We start from the raw sequence: 20,627 nt of genomic DNA, 5'->3' as shown, positions 1-20,627 counted from the left end.
GTTAAGAGTTAAATAGGTGAGTACGTTGCTTTGAATCCGCTCATGCTGTTGCTGTTGCATGTTTATGGATGATGGTTAATCGACGCAGACGTGCACACAGAGTATAATTCTTTATGAAGCAGTATTTTTGCATGTGTGTGTGTGTGTGTGTGTGTTCCTGTGGGTGTACAGACGTGCCATGGATGTGTGTGTGTGTTATGAGAGCTGGACGCTGGCGTATTATCACACATCACTGATAACTCACACTGTTTCCACTTATTTATTTTTTTTTTAAAATAATTTTTCCCCCCAGCTTTAGCCTTTAAGTCTCTTTCTGATCATTTTATTCCATGTTGGATTAAGTCACAGGATCACACTGTGTCTCATAATGTAAAAAAGAAAAAAAAAACCCAGAATAATCTCCATATTTCATTCTGCCATTTGTTCAACAACTCTCCACATCAATGGGGCATTTCTGCCAATCAAATCACCTGATGACTCCGCTCTTCTTTAAAACATTGGATGTTAGAGTGGGAGGGATATACATACGTAGATCAATAAAGTCATCTGCGTAAAGAAATGGACTACGCCGCCCCTTTTCCAGAGCAATTATTCATATTTTTTAAGTGAAAGATGAAGTCCTTCAGACGAGGAGAAAGGCGGTAAATCTTAATTCCTAGAAGAGTGCCTCCATATTAGATTTTACTCATACATCTGCAGCAAAACGCATATTAACACCCCCTCTTCTCTCCCTCACACACAAACACACTCACAAACACTCTATATCCATCTGTCTGTCATAAGTGCAACAGTGGTTGACCCCCGTTTCTCTGATTAACTTTCAGATCGTTTGTCTGACAGCAGATTGGATTTACACAGTATGTGTGTATGTACGTGTGTTAAGTCAAGGTTATGGAGACATACCTGTAAAACCCACCTGGGACCCGCTCTCACAACCCAGGTTTATTACCCGTTCAGTCCGGTACTCTTGGCACACATGTGACCCCTGTAGCCTATCCACAGATGGGCACTTAAGCTCAGGTAGTCTGTCAAAGCTGTCACAGCTGCCGCGCTGCGAAATGGACGTCTCAGGGCGCGAGCTGTGCCTCTGACACATGGCTCGCTCCTGTCTTTCTACTGTAATGATCACTGGAATAGTCTGTGGCAGTTTCTTAAGAGCAGCTGGAACACACTCTTTGCTTTGCTACCTGGGAAATTTGAAGTCGGGTGGTGTGAACGTTATGACCCACTTTGCTGGAAAACGGCAGCTGATACATCTGATTTGAGCTGTGTTTCAGAGGGCCTCCTGATAGCATTTCCACCAGTCCTTTAGGGCATAACTTGGAGGTAGGGCAAGCATATGGAAGACTTATGTGGTCGAGCAACCCTTTTATGCAAATAAAGAGGTGATTTGTTGGCTATCATGTCGGGGACGCAAGTTCTGGATCTGGATCATAACCACGAGTCCTCTTGTTACAGACCAGAGTATATTTTATTTTATATTGTTCCTGCCAAATGTGACACAGCAGTTAGTGTTTTACTCCATTTGCACTTCTTTGTAATTGCATAAGATCTTTGTAAATATTGCCAACGATTTGTCTGAATAATAAATCTGTGGTACTTTAATGTCTTGGGCACTACAGCATATTTCAGGCAAATTTTCAGTATCTGAAAACAGTTTGATAAGAGGAAGCTTATGATGAAAAGAGGTCTGCCAAATGTCTCTAAACAGAGCTTAAGAGATTTCATAGGCACCGTGTTTGCAGTCATCATTGATAAACAAGCCAGGAGAGGAGACAGTAGGGGCTGAGGAGATTCATAATCCCCATCCCTTCTTCCTACTGATTCTCTCTACCCATGTGCTACTTAATGAGACAACAAAGCAACTCCCGTGTGTGGCGTTGAGCGCTGCATCCACCTTAACGAAAGCGGCGGCAACCCTCTTTTAGGTATTTTGTATTCAACTAACTTCCACCATGTACCACCTAGGGATCACAGAATCCTAATGCACCTCTTCATGTCACGCTGCGCATCCAGAAAGCTTCTGCATGCTTTTAAAATCGAACACTTGGAGCAAGCTTTAGCTTAACACCTCAGGTTCATTTCTATGTGTGCTGCTGCAATACGACCTCATCCATCATCTTGTTATAAATGAGTGGATCAGTCCGCAGAGCTCCACGTTAACGCTCGTAACGTTCTGCAGTGTGTGTCTGAGTCCTGTTCACCCTTTGCAGAGCAAGCGAGGAGCCTATGTGGGACAGCTTAAAAAGTACATCTCAGTTTTATTGGCTGTATATTCACTTGAAGTGAGCAGAATATGGGTCATGATCTGATATAAAAAGGTTATTCAATAATTCATCTGAGCTGATTAAGAAGCCTTGTATTGACAGAGAAGTAATTTACGCAGACTGCACAGAAATGCAATTTAGGGCTTTTTACAAGATTACAAGATCAAACAAATAAACAAAATACAATTTGAAATAAGCTAAACATAAAAAAACAATGCAATTGTAAACCTGAACCCACTGTACCCTTGTATTTTGCATGTCAACAGTGAAGTGGAGAGCGTACACGTGACTGCTGTGCTTATTGGTGATTACATGGTGCAGTGTGTGTACTTGTTGTCTTAGTTTGTGTGAGGCCCATCAGTCTATTAAATATGAAAAGTACAATCTGTTACCCTGCAGAGACTGGTTTATTATTTATTAACATATTTCACTTAATCATTTATTTACCTAAAGTATGGCTCACACTCTCCTCTCCGATTTAGGCGCTCTTATGGACTCATGTCGGGAGTGTGTTCGTGATATACGAGATGCGTACCAGGTTTAATAGATGCTATTTATTATGACTCTCCTCCAGCATGTAACGGAGCTGGGAGGTTGCTGGAGATGCGTGCAAAGACAATTTAGCGCTACAGTACAGTTGCGGGAAATATATTATTTATCATATTGGGCTGGGTTCGTGTCAAACACACACAAGCATGCAAAAACACACATAGTTTACTAAACTGAATGGTGATTGGCAATTAAACGGATTAAGCACAAAGAGGAATTTTTTTCTTCTTTGCGCATAGCAGAGATGGCCTTCAGTGTGGATTTGAATCCCAATCAGCAATGCATAAAGCTTTATTCAAGGAACCATTAAAGTACCAAGTTGCACAGCTAAAATTTCCCAGTTTAACCCGATTTATTCATTTTTAAGAGGAGCAGGTCAGAGATTGCACAGTTTGATGAAGCACAGCATGTTTTTATTAGAGCTTAACTGACTGTGACCCGCCTCTAACCCTCGGTCCTTCTTGTTCCCTTTGCAATAACAGACTGGCAGACGTCAGAAAAAACAAGCAACTCCAAGCATCTTTCCAGAGGAACAGAAGTCAAGCTGCTCCCGTGGAGTACAATTACCTCCAAATTGCTGCTTTGCCCTCTTGACCTGTCGATGAGTTTACCTAAAACCGCTGTGAGTTCTTGGTGCCAACTCTTTGTCCATAATTAATGCCAAAAGCACTGTAATTTAGTGATAAATACTCAGTAAACCCAACTCTGTATTTACTTCACTGAACCCCGACACGACTAATGAGAGGTGTAATTCAATTTATCGCGAAGACTTAAACATGTGTGTTCAATAAGGTGCAACTGGATAAGGCAAACAAAGTTTCTGGTCGAGCAACAGCTGAAGATGATGAAGGGCTACTTTATTCCCATAGTCGTTTTGTTCTCCGTTTCTCACTTAACTGAGCTCATCTGTCAATTGGCTAATGATGTTGACAGGCGGTATCTCTCCAGGTGATTAGTTATGTCTCTTCACATGGGAAGATAAAATCCAAATCTTATTTCATGGATACAGGTGGTGAACAGTAAAAAAAAAAGGGGTTTTATGGGTCTATTAATCTTTATTCTTTTGATTGCACACTTTTTTTTTCTTCCATTTTTTGTTAAAAATCTTTACCAGTTTTTGCAATGAAAATGACATATATTAGAAATGACAGTTGCTGCTAACAATTAATAATATTGTCCCTCTATTTTGATTGTAGTTAAGCCTCCCTCAGTCTGAGGCTATGAGAGGGAGAGAGGAGTCCCAGATCGCACCACCATGCTACTTCTGAGAAGCTGGGATGACACTTTGGCTGGCAAAACACAAGGTAAGACTATCCTGATGCATGGGCCGCCATTACAGCTTGAGCGGTTTGTAGTGTACTCGCGTTGTCCCTGCCGGAGACCAGCTGGAACGACCCATCTTATCTCAGCCGTGTGTGTTTGACCGTCTGCAGCTCTGCTGAATGTGCGCCTCTCTTAAGCTCTGTGATGGATGTTGCAAAACTTCTGAAAGGCTTTTTTCTCGGTTCGTATCTCACACCCGCTTTGCTTGAGGGTCAGGATAATGGTTCAAGGTGGAGCTTACAGACAAATGGTTTAATCCTTGGTTTGTAACACAGAGTGCATTTTGATCAATGGCATGCGTCGGTATGTGGACGTTCAACCTGACCCAGGCCCTATTGACTATTGGTCTCATTTGCATGCCTCTACAGGCATCGATCAGGCAATTAAAGGATTTGTTGGGACTTTTGGGGCTGACCATTTGCACATATATTCTTGTTAGGTGTATTCATGCACTGCAGTGTCTGATGTCAGTGTGAAAGGTAGAGACTGTGTGTTTTGTGTGATAAGAAAAAAGGAGTCTTGCTTTGTTTCAGCACCATGCTACACAAGGAAAATCTATTTCCCTCAAGGGGCCATGAGAGGTCATTACCATAACAGCACGCGTCTCCAATAAACTCCTAAGTGCTACGGTTTCATAAAACACAGACTTATTGTTCACAGACTTCTTATTCATTTTATATTTTGGTTTACCCTCTTTTCTTCATACCCCCACTACATCTTCTCCATCTTTCTCTTCTATTCTCTGCACTATTAATCAGCTGTGACGTTTAAAAGACATGAGCCGAGGCGCTAAGGTGCAGGAGCAAGGAATGGAAACCCTTTTTTTTTTTTTTTTTTGAAGGGGGTGGGGTGATGGGCGCAAGTAGATCTTGAGAAGAGTTGGAACGTGGGTTGGGGGTAATGGACTATGAACACAGTGTGTGTGTGTGTGAGCACACTACAAATAGTGCCAGAGCACAGTTTCTCCTATTACTTTAAGCAGGCGCCTCAGCCAGCAGCAGAGCGTCAGTGCAGCTTTGTAATGAAGTGCCTCAGCCTCGGCCCGCTGTCGTTAGCTGAAAGTCACACAGCAGCTTCAGCTGATGCTGATTCTGCAGATTTCCTACTATTGCCTTACGTCAGAAAACATTACCATATAGATGAATTAAGCAGGGATGAGGAATCTCATTTAGAATACCACACCACTGTATTACACACAAAAAAGGGATTCACACATACAGTTACAGATTATTAGTCTATTAGCTCTCTTTTTTTTTTAAGAGTCTAAAAGGGGTTTAGAAAAAGCAAAGGCTGGAATAATGGCTGAAATGAGGATGAATTAGAATAGCAATCTCTCATTAGTTTCCAAAAAGCTTTATCTACAACCCTTGTGTACCTAAGCTACATAGGATTCTGGCCCTCCTTATTATATCAACACAGCTCAGTGACATTAATTAACTGCAGTGTGGCTTTTTTCCAGTTAACAACACGCTCCTATTTTGACTCCGGGAACCCACGTCATCAGTCGTACCCAATAAAACGTTAAAATGCACCAAAGCCCTTTTTGATTTATGAAACATAAAATGATTTCTTCCAAGGTCACCCTTCGTATTTCAGATGATTTGCTGAATGCAGTTAATGGTGCACTTTCCTGCAGAACAGCACAGTATCTGTATGTACAAAGGAATAATAATAATAATAATAATATAAGTATATATATATATATATATATATATATATATGTATATATATATATATATATATATATATATATATATATATATATATATATATATATATATATATTATTCTTTAATTGATTTCCTTTTCCTTAATTCTAAGCTTAAGAGCTGGAAAAATGGAGAAAAGGATGAAAAGGGAGAGGAAGGCTGTGGTAATTATTTCTAGGATGTCAAGAAAGCAAAAGAGTGCAGCTGTTTGTTTTCTCTGGCTGACTGACCTCTCGTGCGCTTTTGCTTCTGTCTACTCTGTTTTTCCAACAAATGCAAAAGGTGGGAAGTACTGTGTGGGCATGTCTCATTAAATCAATACCTCTTATTGGAAGAAAGTTCCAAGCATAGCGAAAGCACATATTTTTCTCTTATGTAATAAATACCAATCGTATTTATCGTGCGAGGTGCCACTGATGCTCGTTTATTGTGTGAAATTCAGAAGTACAATCAATTTCTGGTGTTTTTTTTATTCAAATTTGAGCGATGGTGATGTTTGTTAACAGGAATAAAATTTGCTACCTTGAGCACACCTGCTTTAGCTTGACCTAAAAACACAAAAGCTAAGATCTGTGCGGTGGCATCGATCGAGTTGCAAAACAGCAGATCAATAGAGCTTCAGTCATCCTTGCCCCTAGCAGTGGAGCAGTAATATAAGTCACCTGGAAAACAGCCTGCAGATCCAATCATTAGCTGAGCGCTGCACTTCCAACATTTGCTTTGGTGGCATCTGTTATTTTCTGGCACATCCTCTCATGCTGCTGTGAGGAGGCTTCAGGTGTCGTCAATGTTTGGGCTGCAGTTGTTGGATAAATTCAGTGCTGAAATTTATTCTTGTTGACCACAACTGAACCAGGAGCATTGATACTTAATTAGAAATCATAATTTGCAGTAATTGTCAACATGCGCCTCAGTCAGACCCTGCAGTTGCGTTTACTGGTTATAGATAAGCAACAGTATTATGCACCAATGTCATACAGCTACAGTTTTCACCTGTGTCTCTTTTTTCATATACACTATATCTGTATTTAATTCATTTGTCCACTTGTCTGCGTACTTTTCATAACTGTCTCAGGTCAGTATGTTTACACTTCTATGAGAGACATGAAAAGCTTGGGATGAGCACATAAGACGTAAAGATGAAGAGTGTTGAAGTTTCCTTGTAGAGCTGAGAGAAAAGCATGATGCAGCTGAAGGATGACCCAAACACGTTTGTTCATTTTGTTGGCTTTACCTTTAAATGGTGTTGAAACAACGACGTACATTACTGTGGCTTTATTCTTCCGTTGCGGTCCAGACTGAAAGTGGGTTTTGTGTTTTCATTCTTAAATCCTCAAATCCAGCTTAATAACCCCTGTGTCCTAGTATGTGATTAATGTTAAACTAAGAGGTTTGATTAATGTGTTATTACATAGGAGCTGCAACTAATTAATTCCATTTAAATGTCTTTTTTTTTTTTCTTCCGTCGCACTAAGCTACGTTTTTCTATTCCATTATGAAAGCTGTGCCGGTCAATAAATCAGTGTATACCAGCAAAAAACGATTACCCTTCATGATACAGTGTTCTACGGGAGTGGGGAAGCCACCCCCCCCCCTCAGCTGTGAGACTAGATGGTAGTGTATCATCAGCTCACTCATACACAAACACACACACACACACACAATCTTTTAAGCAGCCATCAGTGATGTTGCAAAGATAAAATGGTCAAGCATGGGCAGTGACCCTTAACCGTCCCTGAATGCTCTCTCTTTTGTTAGTAGAGCCAGACTCGAGGCCGCATCTCCCATCCCTGGTTCACTCCAAATGTCAAAGCTCAGCTTCCTTCCATTCTCAGTATGATCTGCCCACTTGAAGCTCTCAGCCTCAGTCTGTCCCAAAGCATCCTGCAACCTTTTGCAGCGACTGTTTGCCACTAGATGATATTAGGAGTTATTGATTGGGTTGAGTTGAGGAAAAACGCCCTCTAGGAGTTTAGCAGAGGAGCTCCCAATAGGGAGTTAATGCCTCCCCCGAGGGACCTCATTCGCGTACTGTCAAAACTTGTGATATGTGTCAGCTAAGCAGCAGAAAGATGGAAACTGAGAGGTACGGTGTGAAATACGAAGATGCTGCTCTTTCCATAGACAAAAGGAGAAAGCCAAGCTGTGACGTGAGCTATTCTAAGGAACACGAGCATAATGGGTTTGTCAAAGTCTGACTGATTAAACTGAATGCACCTGAATACAATGCAGCTTTCATGCAGCCATTTAACTTCTTCAGTGTGTTCAGTCGATTGTTCCTGCTTGTATCTGGCATTGATTTTTAGAAACTCGGAGCTGAGTTTCATAAACATTGAAAATAGTGTACGATCGTTCAGTTGTGAAATCTTGACTAGCATTTCTCTGTACTTACATAAAGTGCTGTTTCTTTTTGCAAAACTTACCAGAAAGAAAATGATGAAAAACTCTCTAAACTTGTCTCAGAGTGTTAGTTCATCCATTAAAATGTGTGACATACCTGATAAGACAAAACAATATTACCCTAAAGAGCAGTTTGCAGAAACAATGAAAAAAAGACTTCTTATTTTTGTTGCCTTCTCTGATAGCAGACACATGCGGGTCTAAATCTAGCTACTTGTGGCACTTACAGCACAGTTACAGCACTGGCAAGTGTTGTGCGGGCCAGATGTGGTCCAGATGTACGTTGCTGGCCTGGACATGGGGTATGGCAAGTGTTTTATGGTTAACATGTGGTCCAGATGTCAGTTGTGGGCTTGGATGTGGATTACCGGAATTGTTGTCTGGGCCAGAAATGGTGCAAATATGAGGAGCCAATGTGAACACAGTTTACAACAGTTTCCATGTGGGCACACTTGGTGGTCATGTGGCTGAGTTTCAGCTGCCACACTAACATGGACATGTGTTGTAAGTCAAGGCCAAATATGGGCCTAACAAAACTACAAATGTGGGCTAAACATTTTATTAGCTATCCATGAACTGTATAGTAAAATTTTAACGTATGAGTACGCTGGCAGAAAATTTTGTTTTAACAGCTGCCAACAAAGCAAAGTCTGAAACTGAGCTTCTCTGTTCCGTGTTTTGGGAGCTGGTCTGTCTGTGTGCACCTGATACTACACAAATCTATTCCTGCATTGTTTTAAAAGGAATCGAACCATAAAAAAAAAAACATGATTGCAGAGTTTAGATCATTCATTCGGAGGCCAAATTTGAGCTTTTTAACTACTGAAGAAGGCTGATTGCTGGTTTAATCCTTCGCAGGGGGAGGCTTGGACAGTGGCCTTTCTGTGTGGAGTTTGCATGTTCTCCCCGTGTATGCGTGGGTTCTCTCTGGGTTCTCCGGCTCCCTCCCACAATTCCCCATTGGAGTGAGTGTGAATGTGAGTGGTTTTGTGTATGTTTGTGTTAGCCCTGGGTTGGACTGGTGACCTGTCCAGGGTGTACCCTGCCTCTTGCCCAAAAGACTGCTGGGATCGGACTGAGCTGTACAGATAACGAATGAATGAATGAACTACTGAAGAAAGCATTTTGTTAAAGACAAAGAAAGGAGTTCAGACGGCCGAGTGGCTTTCCTGAGATGAAGGAGGCATGTTGTACAAGTTATCAAGTTCACATAAAAGATTTCCTTTCAGATGTGGATGTTTTAATAATGCTTCTAGTGAAGCAAAAAGATGTTGCAGCAGAAGCAAAATTTCTAGGCAATTTTAATGTTATGTCATATTTTCAAGATTAAAATTTGTGGAAGAAGTCATGTTTTTAGTCATCGTGGTGAATGTTCTTGGCTCTGTGTTGGCCTCCATAACTCCTGAGATGAACAGTCTTCTGTTCTGCTGCTACATGCTGTGCTGTGTTCACTGGCTCTTCTGTTAAAATGTCTTCATGTAAGGCTGAGCAAGTAGAGTAAAAAATAAAACTTTGTTTTAAAGACTTTTTTTTTTTTTTAATATAAAAAACAGTGATCATCTACATTTGAAAGAAGAAGCTGTCAGGGATTGCACACTGGATAGCTAAGGATGAGGTGAATCTTCATATAGAAATCTTTTTTTCATAAAAAATGTGACAATTTTATGCTAAAAAATAATTTTCATTCATTTTGCTTTAGACATTATAGAAACATTAAGGTAGATGGACACAAGTGTAGCATTACTTCTCTGCTTATGTCTGGTTTTCTGTAAGATAAATGAATATAATTGATGTGTTTTTATACCATTTGACCGCTGACATGTGAAAGCCTCAATAACAAGCTTACTGTCTTAATTTCAGTATTATCATTAACACGAGTTATACCAATTCTAATGACAGCTGGAGTGCATTATTTTCGTATAAACACACATATAATTCGGCAAATTAAATCGCTGTAATATCCCTCCGTTACGTGGCGTCAACGTATGATTGAGAGAATTAGAGAAATGCGCGGTAGCTTGACTGCATGAATAGTACATCGACGTTAGATAGTTCCTATACTTTAGCATACTTAGCAAATGTGATAAAGAAATACAAATGTGTTATAAAATGTTTACTGTGTTGTACCAAGGTATAAGCGGATTAAACAACTTGGATCTGTGAATTGGGCAGTTTCTAATGCACTTCCGCTGCATGTCGTGGTGTTCTAGACTCAGCGTTGTGCATTATAACCATCTAATGTACGGCTCCTCGTTGTTTAATCCTTGCATGACATAGCCTGCTGTTTTCAGATTGGACAGTTAGAATGAGGGAGAGGACACAAAGAGGGTAAAATGGCAGATAGAGGTGATGGTGATGGATTGAAATACTTCTTGAGCTCCATGTGTTGAGGGGGATAGGGTGTAAATAAAAGCTGCTCTTCAGGTTGACTGGGTGTGAAATTAAACTCTGGCCCAAGAATGTCCCACCTTGAGAAAAACGAGACGATTTGAAGATGCTCACACAACCTGACTCTGATGCCAGTCTTGTCAGTGATGTGTGTGTTTGTATGTTTAATGAAAGATAAGAAGCAAATCTTAACCAAGAGAAACTTTAAAAAAATGTTGGCCCTTAATGTGTTTTGTTTTGGTAAATATACCACAGGGATGATCAGTTAACATCACATTAGATGTAAATCTGAATGTTTTACTGAATGTCATCATTTTAGCCCAGTGGTCCCAAACAAAGCAACAGGGTTCTGACATGTGGAGTATTTTAAAGTCAAGTCAGACGTTAAAATGAATGCTCTGAAGCACAAAAAAAAATCCATACATGATCCATAGCAATACTGAGAAGTATCAATCATTTTTAGGATTTACTTGGCCATTGAACAATATGTGATGCAATTTTTGTCAAACTGTATTTGTGATGCGGTTTATAGAGATGTAGAAATGACTAACACACAGGCAGGTACATGAGGAATATACACTGCTCAAAGACACTTAAAATGCAAGATCTTGGTGTTAGGCTTTTGGGTACAGGCCCCACTTGTGTATGTGGGGCCTTCATATCACCCACATGAAGCCTGTTTTTGATAGCTTGAGCAGAAATATGCACTAAATCGCCTGCTTTAAGTCATTTTAGGGCTCTGGCAGTGCTCATCCTGCTTCTTTCATGCACAAAGAAGCAGATAGTTGTCCTGATGCTGGAATCTTGTTGGCTTCCTTCATGTCTCCTGGTATTCGTGCCTGTCTCCTGGTATCTCCTCCATGCTCTCCACACTGTGCTGGGAGGCACAACAAACCTTGCCACAGCACACATTGATGTGTTGTCCTGATTAAGCTGCACTACCTGAGCAAAATGCTAATGTTAAATTCACTCATAATCAGTGTTACTTCCTAACTGGACAAAATGATATCCCAGAATATCAGGTCCTTATTTATTTCTTATGTATAACTTAACAGCGAATCTAACAATGTATGAGGAGAATAGCACAGGGAGATGCTGACAAGATAATGTCTTTCCTCAGTATTAGAAGTAATTTTACATACTATGCTAATGAAAGCTCAAAGCTACATTTTTCAATAAGTTCCCCCATGTATAAGAAAAAAAAACTCTTCTGCCAGCAACGAAGAGTCACTGTTTTGACACCTCCATAATAAATTCTTGTCCAGGCCCACTAGAACTATATTGTCTTTCATGACAAAAATCCCCTCTGACATTATCTGTTACTGCTGCCCAATTGTCTGATATCTGTTATGAGGTCTGGATACCCTCAGGCTGACATAATATAGTGTCTTCTTTATTGCTCCGGATCCTCACCTATATACCGTGTTCTGTATTCATGGTGTGTATTTAAAAAAAAAAAAGGAAAGAGAGACAAAGATTAAGAGTAAGAGGAGAATTGTGATTGGCAGCTGAGGACTTTACATAAGCATGTTGAAGATTTAAAGAGACTTTTATTTGCTAATCTGATGTGCCACGGTTTATTGGGAAGTCATCCAAATAACTACTGGGGAGGGTGAAAAAACTTGGCTGATATTTAGATGTAGCATATGACTGTCTAAATCTATCAATGGCTGATTATTATCTATTAACTGATCAGATCCACTGAAACTGAAACCTTACAGATGATTGGAAGAGGTGAGGAAGAATCTTTTCCCATAAAAACAAGACATTCTCACCAGTTCTGCTGCAGTTAATGATCATTTTAGTGCAAATTCTTACGACTGTGTTAGTTTTGGTCATTATTAAAATACTTTGAGTTGCAGTATAGTATTATTCAACTAAATAAAGTAATGCTGTAGTCAATATGACAGCTGTAGCATCTTTAGGCTCACACGGTGTGCCATTAGCGTTATCAGACTATAGCATGTATGGATTTCAAGATGGCTGAAGGAAAACTGCTCAGATTTGTTTTGTTTCCACCAGTGGTAGCTGATCCACACTATTTACTAAGTATTTTGTCTTGCTTTACAACGTTCTGTATGTCAGGTCTTCTCTTTCTCCAAGATGTTGACATTTTGTGGCATTAGTTTCATGAGCGTACCTGGGAGGTAATTGTATCGTCCCAGGGAGAGATCAAATGCGTTTTTTCTTCACACCCAGATTGAGTCGGTTGTATCTCCTCCCAATTCGTCTGGCCTTTCCGATATCTTTGTCGTCTTTATTTGTTGAAGAATGTGTCTGTACGTTTCATCATGGTTTTTGTTTGTGTGCATTTTTTTGTAGATAAAACGAAGATTTGGTACAACTGGGACTGTAGTAGTGTTTACTTTGACATGTTTAGGAGCCATTATTGACCATCATTACATCCAAAACCTTTCCATCAGAGTTAGCTTTGGACAGCTTTAAACAGCTGTATCATGGCCAGAATCCTTAAAGGGGTCCTATTATGGTATTTTGAGTTTTCTGAGCTTTCTACAGTGTTACAGTGTTGAATCCTCATCAGACATGTGAACAGCACCATTTTTTATCACCTAAATGCATGTTTGAGTTTGAGTTTGAGTTCCAGCACTCTTTCCGTTCGGTTTCCATGGCAACGAAAAACGCGTCGTTTTAGATCAAGTTATTTCCAACGATGGCTGGTGAGTTTACCAAAGAGAGACATCCTGCTGCATTCGTTGCTGTGGGTTGCTGTTTTCCACTTCGTTTTCAGGGTCTGATTCAGGTTCCAACATGTAGGGATGTATGCTATGTGTTGACATTGTATTTTGTTTTGTTTATTGAGTTCAAATGAGTCTAATCCTTCTGTTTATGAGATGTTACAATAATGGCGAAAGCAGTTGCGGTGAGCGCTCCCAATGTAGTGCAGTGGCAGCTGACCAATCAGTGGCAACTTATATCTGGCAGGAGGCGGGGCTTAATGCAGAAGAGTCTCAATCCACTCGTTTTGCCCACAGGCTGATCTGACAGCCTACGGAGAGGGTCGGTCTGAAGTAAATAAAGCCATTTGTGACAATAACTCGATCAATCCCAGCCCTTCTGGGCTCAGAAATAAAGATAAATTAGCCTGAAATGCACATAATAGTTCCACTTGAATGTTGCGTATGTTGTGGGCTTCTTCATGTGATTATGAACGTGCTTGTTCTGACTGGGGCCTAAAAGGCTGGTCAGCCCTTTGAGATATATATTTCTTTAGATTTTCAAGCTGTTTCTGAAAAGTTTGCTTGGTTTAGTGGGGCCCATTTTTCTGCTTATAGAGGCATCTGCCATGTACTTTCTTCCTGTTTTGCTCTGTATATTGTGATAGATCAGTTATGTAATTGAAGAGGTGGTATGGACATGCTTGAATAGTTAAAGTTGAGAGACAGGGTTCATTACTTAACACTGAGCCTTGTTCGCCTTATACATAAATGGATTATTTCACTGTATGTGTGTGCATCATTCAGATTGATACAGCCTTCTCATGTGTTTGTACAGATGTGTGGGAGGTGGGTCACTGTGCACGTTCGTGCATGCCTGTGTGTGTTTCAGGGGTTTTGCATGTGTGCTTGAGTGTGTATTCACTGCCTCTTTGGTTTCTGTCATGATTAGGAGTGAGCCAGACCCCACAAAAAAAAAAAAAAAAAAAAAAAATCAATCAGTGAAAGTGATGAAGAATGGAAATGCGAAAAAAACAAAAAGAGAGTGAAGACTTGGACTGTGGTTGTGAATTGAAAAAAGGTGCAGGAATAAGAAAAAGCACGGAAACTGCGAGCATTTCTGTTTTCACTTCATTGTTGAACAACTTCTCGTTTTCCACTTACTTCCCTCATCTAATCACTCTCTCTCCCTTCTCCCTATCCGTTACAGCTTTCTAGAGCGACTCTGCTCTCTGGATCATTTTTCTCATCTAATGCGCCACCTCTTCCTCTCTTTTTCTTTTGTGCATTTATCTCTCTCTTTTTTTTTTCCCCTTACACTTTTAATTAAAATCTGTCTGTATCGAGGGATTTCGCTGTGGTGGTGATTTAAATGGAGGCCCTGACATAAACATAACATTACTGTCAGACCAAAGCAAATTTCATCAGGCCTGGTTAAATTTGCAGTGCTGGCTTCTTTCCAAAAGGTTTCTTATTCTACAGCCAATATCTATGCAATCCCTCGTCTATCTTCTATATTACCTTAGGCTATCTGGTTTTATAATGCCTTTTTAAAAAAATCTTTTGTACATCTGATTCAACGTTCTGACTGGTCACACTGGATATATGAAAGCAGCGTAGTTATGGTAAATGAAAGGTCAGATTTTTAGATCTCAACATTGATAAAAACTCTCAAAAACTGATAAACTATAAATATTTTGGACCGGAACTATCATTGTAAGTAAACCTCACATTTCTAAATAAACCATTTATTGAATTTAAAGCAATGTTAGAATGTCTTTATAAAACTCTTTGCACATGATTAGACAAATCATCTTTCATTAACCATAAAAGCCAACCAACCAACAAAGCTCAACCAGCAGAGCCATTGTGGCTTCCGAAGCAACACTCAAACCAGCTGTGGCCACTGGGCAATTATATCGTCTTTTGACCCTATCAGTTGGTGGTGTATAAAACATTGTTGGGAAGCCTGATAAGTCATCTATATCACAAAGATCAGGCTTCTAGGATACAGTGTGGAGTACAGAAAAATATGTGGTTAGTGCCCCATAAAAGTGTCAAAAACCCCTAAAATACCCTCTTGTTGGCATTTACTCTTATTTAGAATTTCTTGGTAGATTGTATTATTATAATATTGGTATGCTAATAAAATACCTGGGCACGTTCTCCTCATTCTAGTCATAATTAGCTATAGGATGACTTCCCTTTCCAAGAGAACAAGATTAACCATCATGAATTCAATTCAACTTTCTTTGTATAGTGCCACTTCACAACAATGTTTTCACAGGGCACTTTACATACACAAATCAACATACACATCATTTCGATCCAGTTCATGCATATCCTATAATAGAAGCCAACTGATTGCATCGAGTCATGACTTCGATCCAATCCCCCATCCTGAGCATGCATGCGACGACAGTGGGAAGGAAAAAACTCCCCTTTAACAGGAAGAAAACCTCTGGTAGAACCGGCTCAGGGAGGGCAGCCATCTGCCTCGACTGGTTGGGGTGGAGAGGATCGGAAAGACAGATCAACATGTACAACTGCACTTAATCAGGAAGACCTGCGGAAAAAAGAGAAATAAGTTAGAGACGGCAATATTGGCATATATTTATACATTAATATATTAGAGAAATAGAACAAGGTACTTCTCAGTGCATCACTTAACATCCCCATTGCTACATAAGTAATGGTTGGCTAGACTACTCATAGCTATAAGAGCAAAGAGCATAACCTGGATAGTTGGGTCCCGAACATGCACACCTCAACTCAGGAGATGTGTTGATCACTCTAACATATCCAGCACAACCAAACTGACCTCTCAAGTGTTAAGTTGGGTTGAGGTTTGGCATTAATGGCAGATCCCCCCTGTCCCAAATGCTGGAGGTATTCTGTGATGGTTCTGTCTCTGTGGGGAAAAGCTTTATCATCCTGCAGGATGGAGTTAAGTCTCAGAGTTTGGAGATAATGGATAAGGGATAATCAATGGCTCCAGAATCTTATTCCGATATTTTTGTCTTTTAACTAGGTGCCAGTCATACATGTGTGAGGAATACACACCTGGCAGCACGTGAATCTAAATACAGGAATGAATACTTATAGTAAAATATTATAAGGGATATATGGTAGATTTTTGGAAGGCATTATACACATCTTTCCCTATTTTGCTTATTCCACAGAAGCAAAATATCCATGTTATCTCACTGTATGGGTGTAATTGTACCAATTGGTGTTTATACACCAACTGGTACAATTAAAGGAGAAAAACAATCAACCAAACACAAATTCCCTTACTTTCCAAATTCATTTTAGAGTGAGCATTGTAAATACTTACTTTTAAAAAAGCACATCTAAAATGATGAATAGAGATGTAACAGATATTGTTTTCATATTATTGCTTCTTTTTATGGCAGGACAAAATCATTACATTAACTGGATTAATGTTACTGACAACAGTTTGCCAAATGAAATAAACAACTAGATATAATTATGTTATTAAAATCATTGTGGCGAAAATGAATATTACGCAAATGATTCCCACTAGACTGCCAACGTTCTTGTGTTGCAGTGGATAACATTTATACTTTCACTCATTTATTTAGTCATTTCCGATCGCAAGTTATCCCTATGCTGGATCGTTAAGGGATGGAGCCTGTCCCAGCAGCTTCTGGGTGAGAGGTAGTGTACATGCAGGACAGGTCAACAGTCCATTACAGGACCCAAGTGGATTAAAGCAAAAACTTTTTTTTTTTTTTTTTTTTTTAAATTTCTCACATCGTCATACAAAGGGTAATAAGACTTTACAGTACAAAAACAAAACAAACAGAGAACCATGCTCGAAAAGGAGCAGGAAAAAGAAAATTTCTTTGAATATCTGCCCCCTTTTTTAAAAGCAAAGAAGCATAATACAGAATAAATGGTTATTGGTGTTCTTAGCGACACTCAATGAAAAGAGAAAAAAAAAAAACCCATGGTCATAGCATAGCATGCCATACGTCTTATTGTTGTTCACTTTATAAATGGATATTTTTCCACATTTTAACTGTTTGTGATAATTTTCACAAATTAAATAAAATTTCTCATACACATTATGTACAATCACATTTACATGTACATAGATCTATATACATACATACATATACATGCATAAATATGCACATATAAAGCACGTACATATACAGACACATGCACAACCACATACATACATTATACATAAATCAAAACTTAATCAGGTACACAACAAATTAAAAGACAAAGACACATAAAATAGCAATCAAGTAGTAGGGTTGCAACTAGTACAAGTTGTGTCACACTGAGTGAGAGTTTTTGATTGGTCGCCCAGTTTTATCCATGATTTTTAAAACAAATATGTATGTACACATATATATGCACACACACACACACATATATATATATATATATATATATATATATATATATATATATATATATATATATATATATATATATATATATATATATATATATATGTGTGTATATATATATATATATATATATATATATATATATATATATATATATATATATATATATATATATATATATATATATGTGTGTATATATATATATATATATATATATACACACACATATATATATATATATATATATATATATATATATATATATATATATATATATATATATATAAAAAAATATGTATATATGTGTGTGTGTGTGTGTGTATATATATATACTATAAAAGTACCACTACCACTCACTGCCAGTGCTTTTTTCATATGATCTTGATTGATATATAAACATATCCACAGACTCACACAGCGTTGCCCGCAGAGCCCACCACCTTGCTGTGAGAAATGAGATGCTTCCTCACCTCATGAGTGTTAGCACCCCCCTCTGTTTCTCTCCCCATCAGTCCTCTTCTATGGTGAACTCACTCTCCCTGGTGATTGGGAGCCTGTGGTTGGGTCTACATAAATCAAGATGTTACCACTGGCACTATAAGGCTACTTTTTAATTAAAACTGTGAATCAGTCTGCCCTGATTATGAATTGTACTCCGCTGCTGTTGAATAAAATATACAGGGCTCGTGTCTTCTCTCCCTCTTCCTGTTCCCCTCTCTATCTCACTTAGTCTGCGCCTTCCTTTCTCTTTCTCAGTTTCTCTTTTCTTACTTGCAGCTCAATTTTCCACCAGAAATTGAGAATGTGTACAGCGATCCTTGGCTGTGCACAGCAACTGAAGGCTGACAGCATTGTGAAATAGCTGAGGAGCTTAGTGGTTGCATAAATATAATAACTCAATATGGAGGGCCTGGCCCCAATGGGGTCAACACCATTATATTACACAAAACAGCCAGGAGGACAGAAACAGCACCAAAGAAAGCCACCAGGCCAGTGAACCTTGTTTACCACTTATTACCAGTGCTTTAATTGTGCTGCAGCTTGCGAAATATGTTGTTGTTGGCCAGCGTGATCCTATCAAAGAGAGAGCAGGTTGTTATTACTATCATAACAAGAGATTTTGTCCACCAGTCATGCTGGATGAGAAGTGAACGCATACTGTATGGCTGCTGTTTTTCCCGCCTTCGTGAAGACTGAAGCAGAGGAGCGGCTCTTTTTCCTGTCAAAGGGCAGCGAGGCACAGTTATGGTGTCAAAGGGAATAAATACCACCCAAAATTCATTCAAATATTTATATGTATAACAGTTAGCTTTAAAAGATCCTCTCAGGAGTACCACCAGGTTGAAGCATAACAACATGTCTCCTTCAAGGGGCCATATTGCTAATTTATGACCTTTGTGTGTCTTGCAAGCACAACTGACATTGTCCTAGGGAGATAGGGGATGAACCAGGCCTCTTTGGAGCAGGAATCAGCTCAATAGAGCGCAGCAGTGGAGCCGGGGACGCAGTGCAGAGCTACCATGGCTGTTTCGTTTAACATTATATCAGCAAGCGAGTGCAGGGAGAAAGGACTAACAGGAACTCAATCTCACAGCTTTGCACAAACAAACTCATGAATGATAATGGGTTGCTAATTGAAGGTACTGGAGCAATTCACCCCGCTGACTATGCCACTGCAAATGGAGTCCTCCTGGTAGCCATGGCGACAGGCGCGGTAACGCTCTGGAAGTCTCCTGACCTGAGCTGTCATCAGATCATCTTTTAAACCTGCTCCCTTTAGTCGTTACCACCATTTGGTTTTATTTGCATCAATGAATATTTATGAGTAAACATTTTGCACGTTGTTGCACCGGTTTTAAAACTTAAGTGTAGGTTGTGGTTATTAAAAATCCACCAATGATTTTTTTATCAGTTTTTTAAAAATGTATCATCACTCTGGCTTAATGATGCATTTCAGACTCTGCTTTCTCATTAAACATTTAAAACAACAATGACTTTAGGGCTGTGGCGAGATGCTTTTGTCCCGATACGAATCGATCCCGATTTTTTAGGTGCCAAATTTAAAATGCGATTCTCACAATTTTTGAATATTGCTGATTTTTGTAGATTAAAAACAAAATAAATGTATAAAACTTTTCTTTTTCTCATCATTTTACTTGATTTCAATAAGGAAAAAAACAATACAGTAGCCAGACCATTATCCTGCTGCTATAATGCCCAAGAAGACAAGTTAAAAGATAAATAAAAACAATAAAAATGACAAAAATTTTATAATGGATTATTTTTATTTAGTTGAAAAAAAAAATCGATTTTTTAACACAAAAAAAAAAAAAAATCGATTTTAAAATTGTGAAGCAAAAAATCCTGATTTTCGATTTTTCGATTCGATTTCCCACCCCTAAATGACATAGATATTTTTTGCATTTCTGCTCTCAGGCAGCCACGGTGCTGCCATGCAACATCAGCTGTGATCAGAAGCAACTTGGGGTTCAACATTTACATATACACTTGGTATGTTTTAGCAAAACAGGAAACCAGCAACCAACCGTACAGTTAGCAGAGTTTCTTATGACTCCAGAGCCAGAGCCATCCCAGACTCTGGTTGGCGGATGGAGGGTGGCCTTGCGACTTGGCAACAGGTTTTTACAGTGGGAACTGTAGGGATGGCAGAGTTGTCCTTGGCACTGAATTTCTGCCAGCAGCAAGGTTGTCTTTGTGCAAGCGATCACTAGCGCTGACCTTGGGGTGGATGGCAACAAACAAAAATGTGTTTCCTTATGAGTCACAGATGCATTTCTTTAACATGATTTGTTGTTTTTACTGTCGTCATGTAAAGGAAGTACACTATTTGGCATCACTGAACCTATTTTATACATGCCTTCTAGCAGCATCCTGTCATGCTAGTCTTGGATTAGTAAAGCTGAATTA

The 20,627-nt window shown here is 39.2% G+C and overlaps 1 protein-coding gene across 1 annotated transcript in view; it reads left to right on the top strand.

Moving 5' to 3' along the window:
- Positions 1-4,093: 4,093 nt before the first annotated feature.
- Positions 4,094-20,627, top strand: part of grin2ba (glutamate receptor, ionotropic, N-methyl D-aspartate 2B-a) — a gene marked incomplete at both ends in the record, with an annotated part of 134,674 nt that continues 118,140 nt past the window's right edge. Inside the window, one exon of the mRNA XM_079252213.1 lies at positions 4,094-4,120. Within this exon, the coding sequence (XP_079108339.1) occupies positions 4,094-4,120 (27 nt within the window). The remainder of the gene's footprint in view (positions 4,121-20,627) is intronic.

The sequence above is a fragment of the Telmatherina bonti genome (genome assembly GCF_933228915.1).
Source record: "Telmatherina bonti genome assembly, chromosome: 14".
Lineage (NCBI taxonomy): Eukaryota > Metazoa > Chordata > Actinopteri > Atheriniformes > Telmatherinidae > Telmatherina > Telmatherina bonti.
Note: the sequence above shows the minus strand (reverse complement) of the source record. Positions and strands in the feature narration are given on the sequence as shown.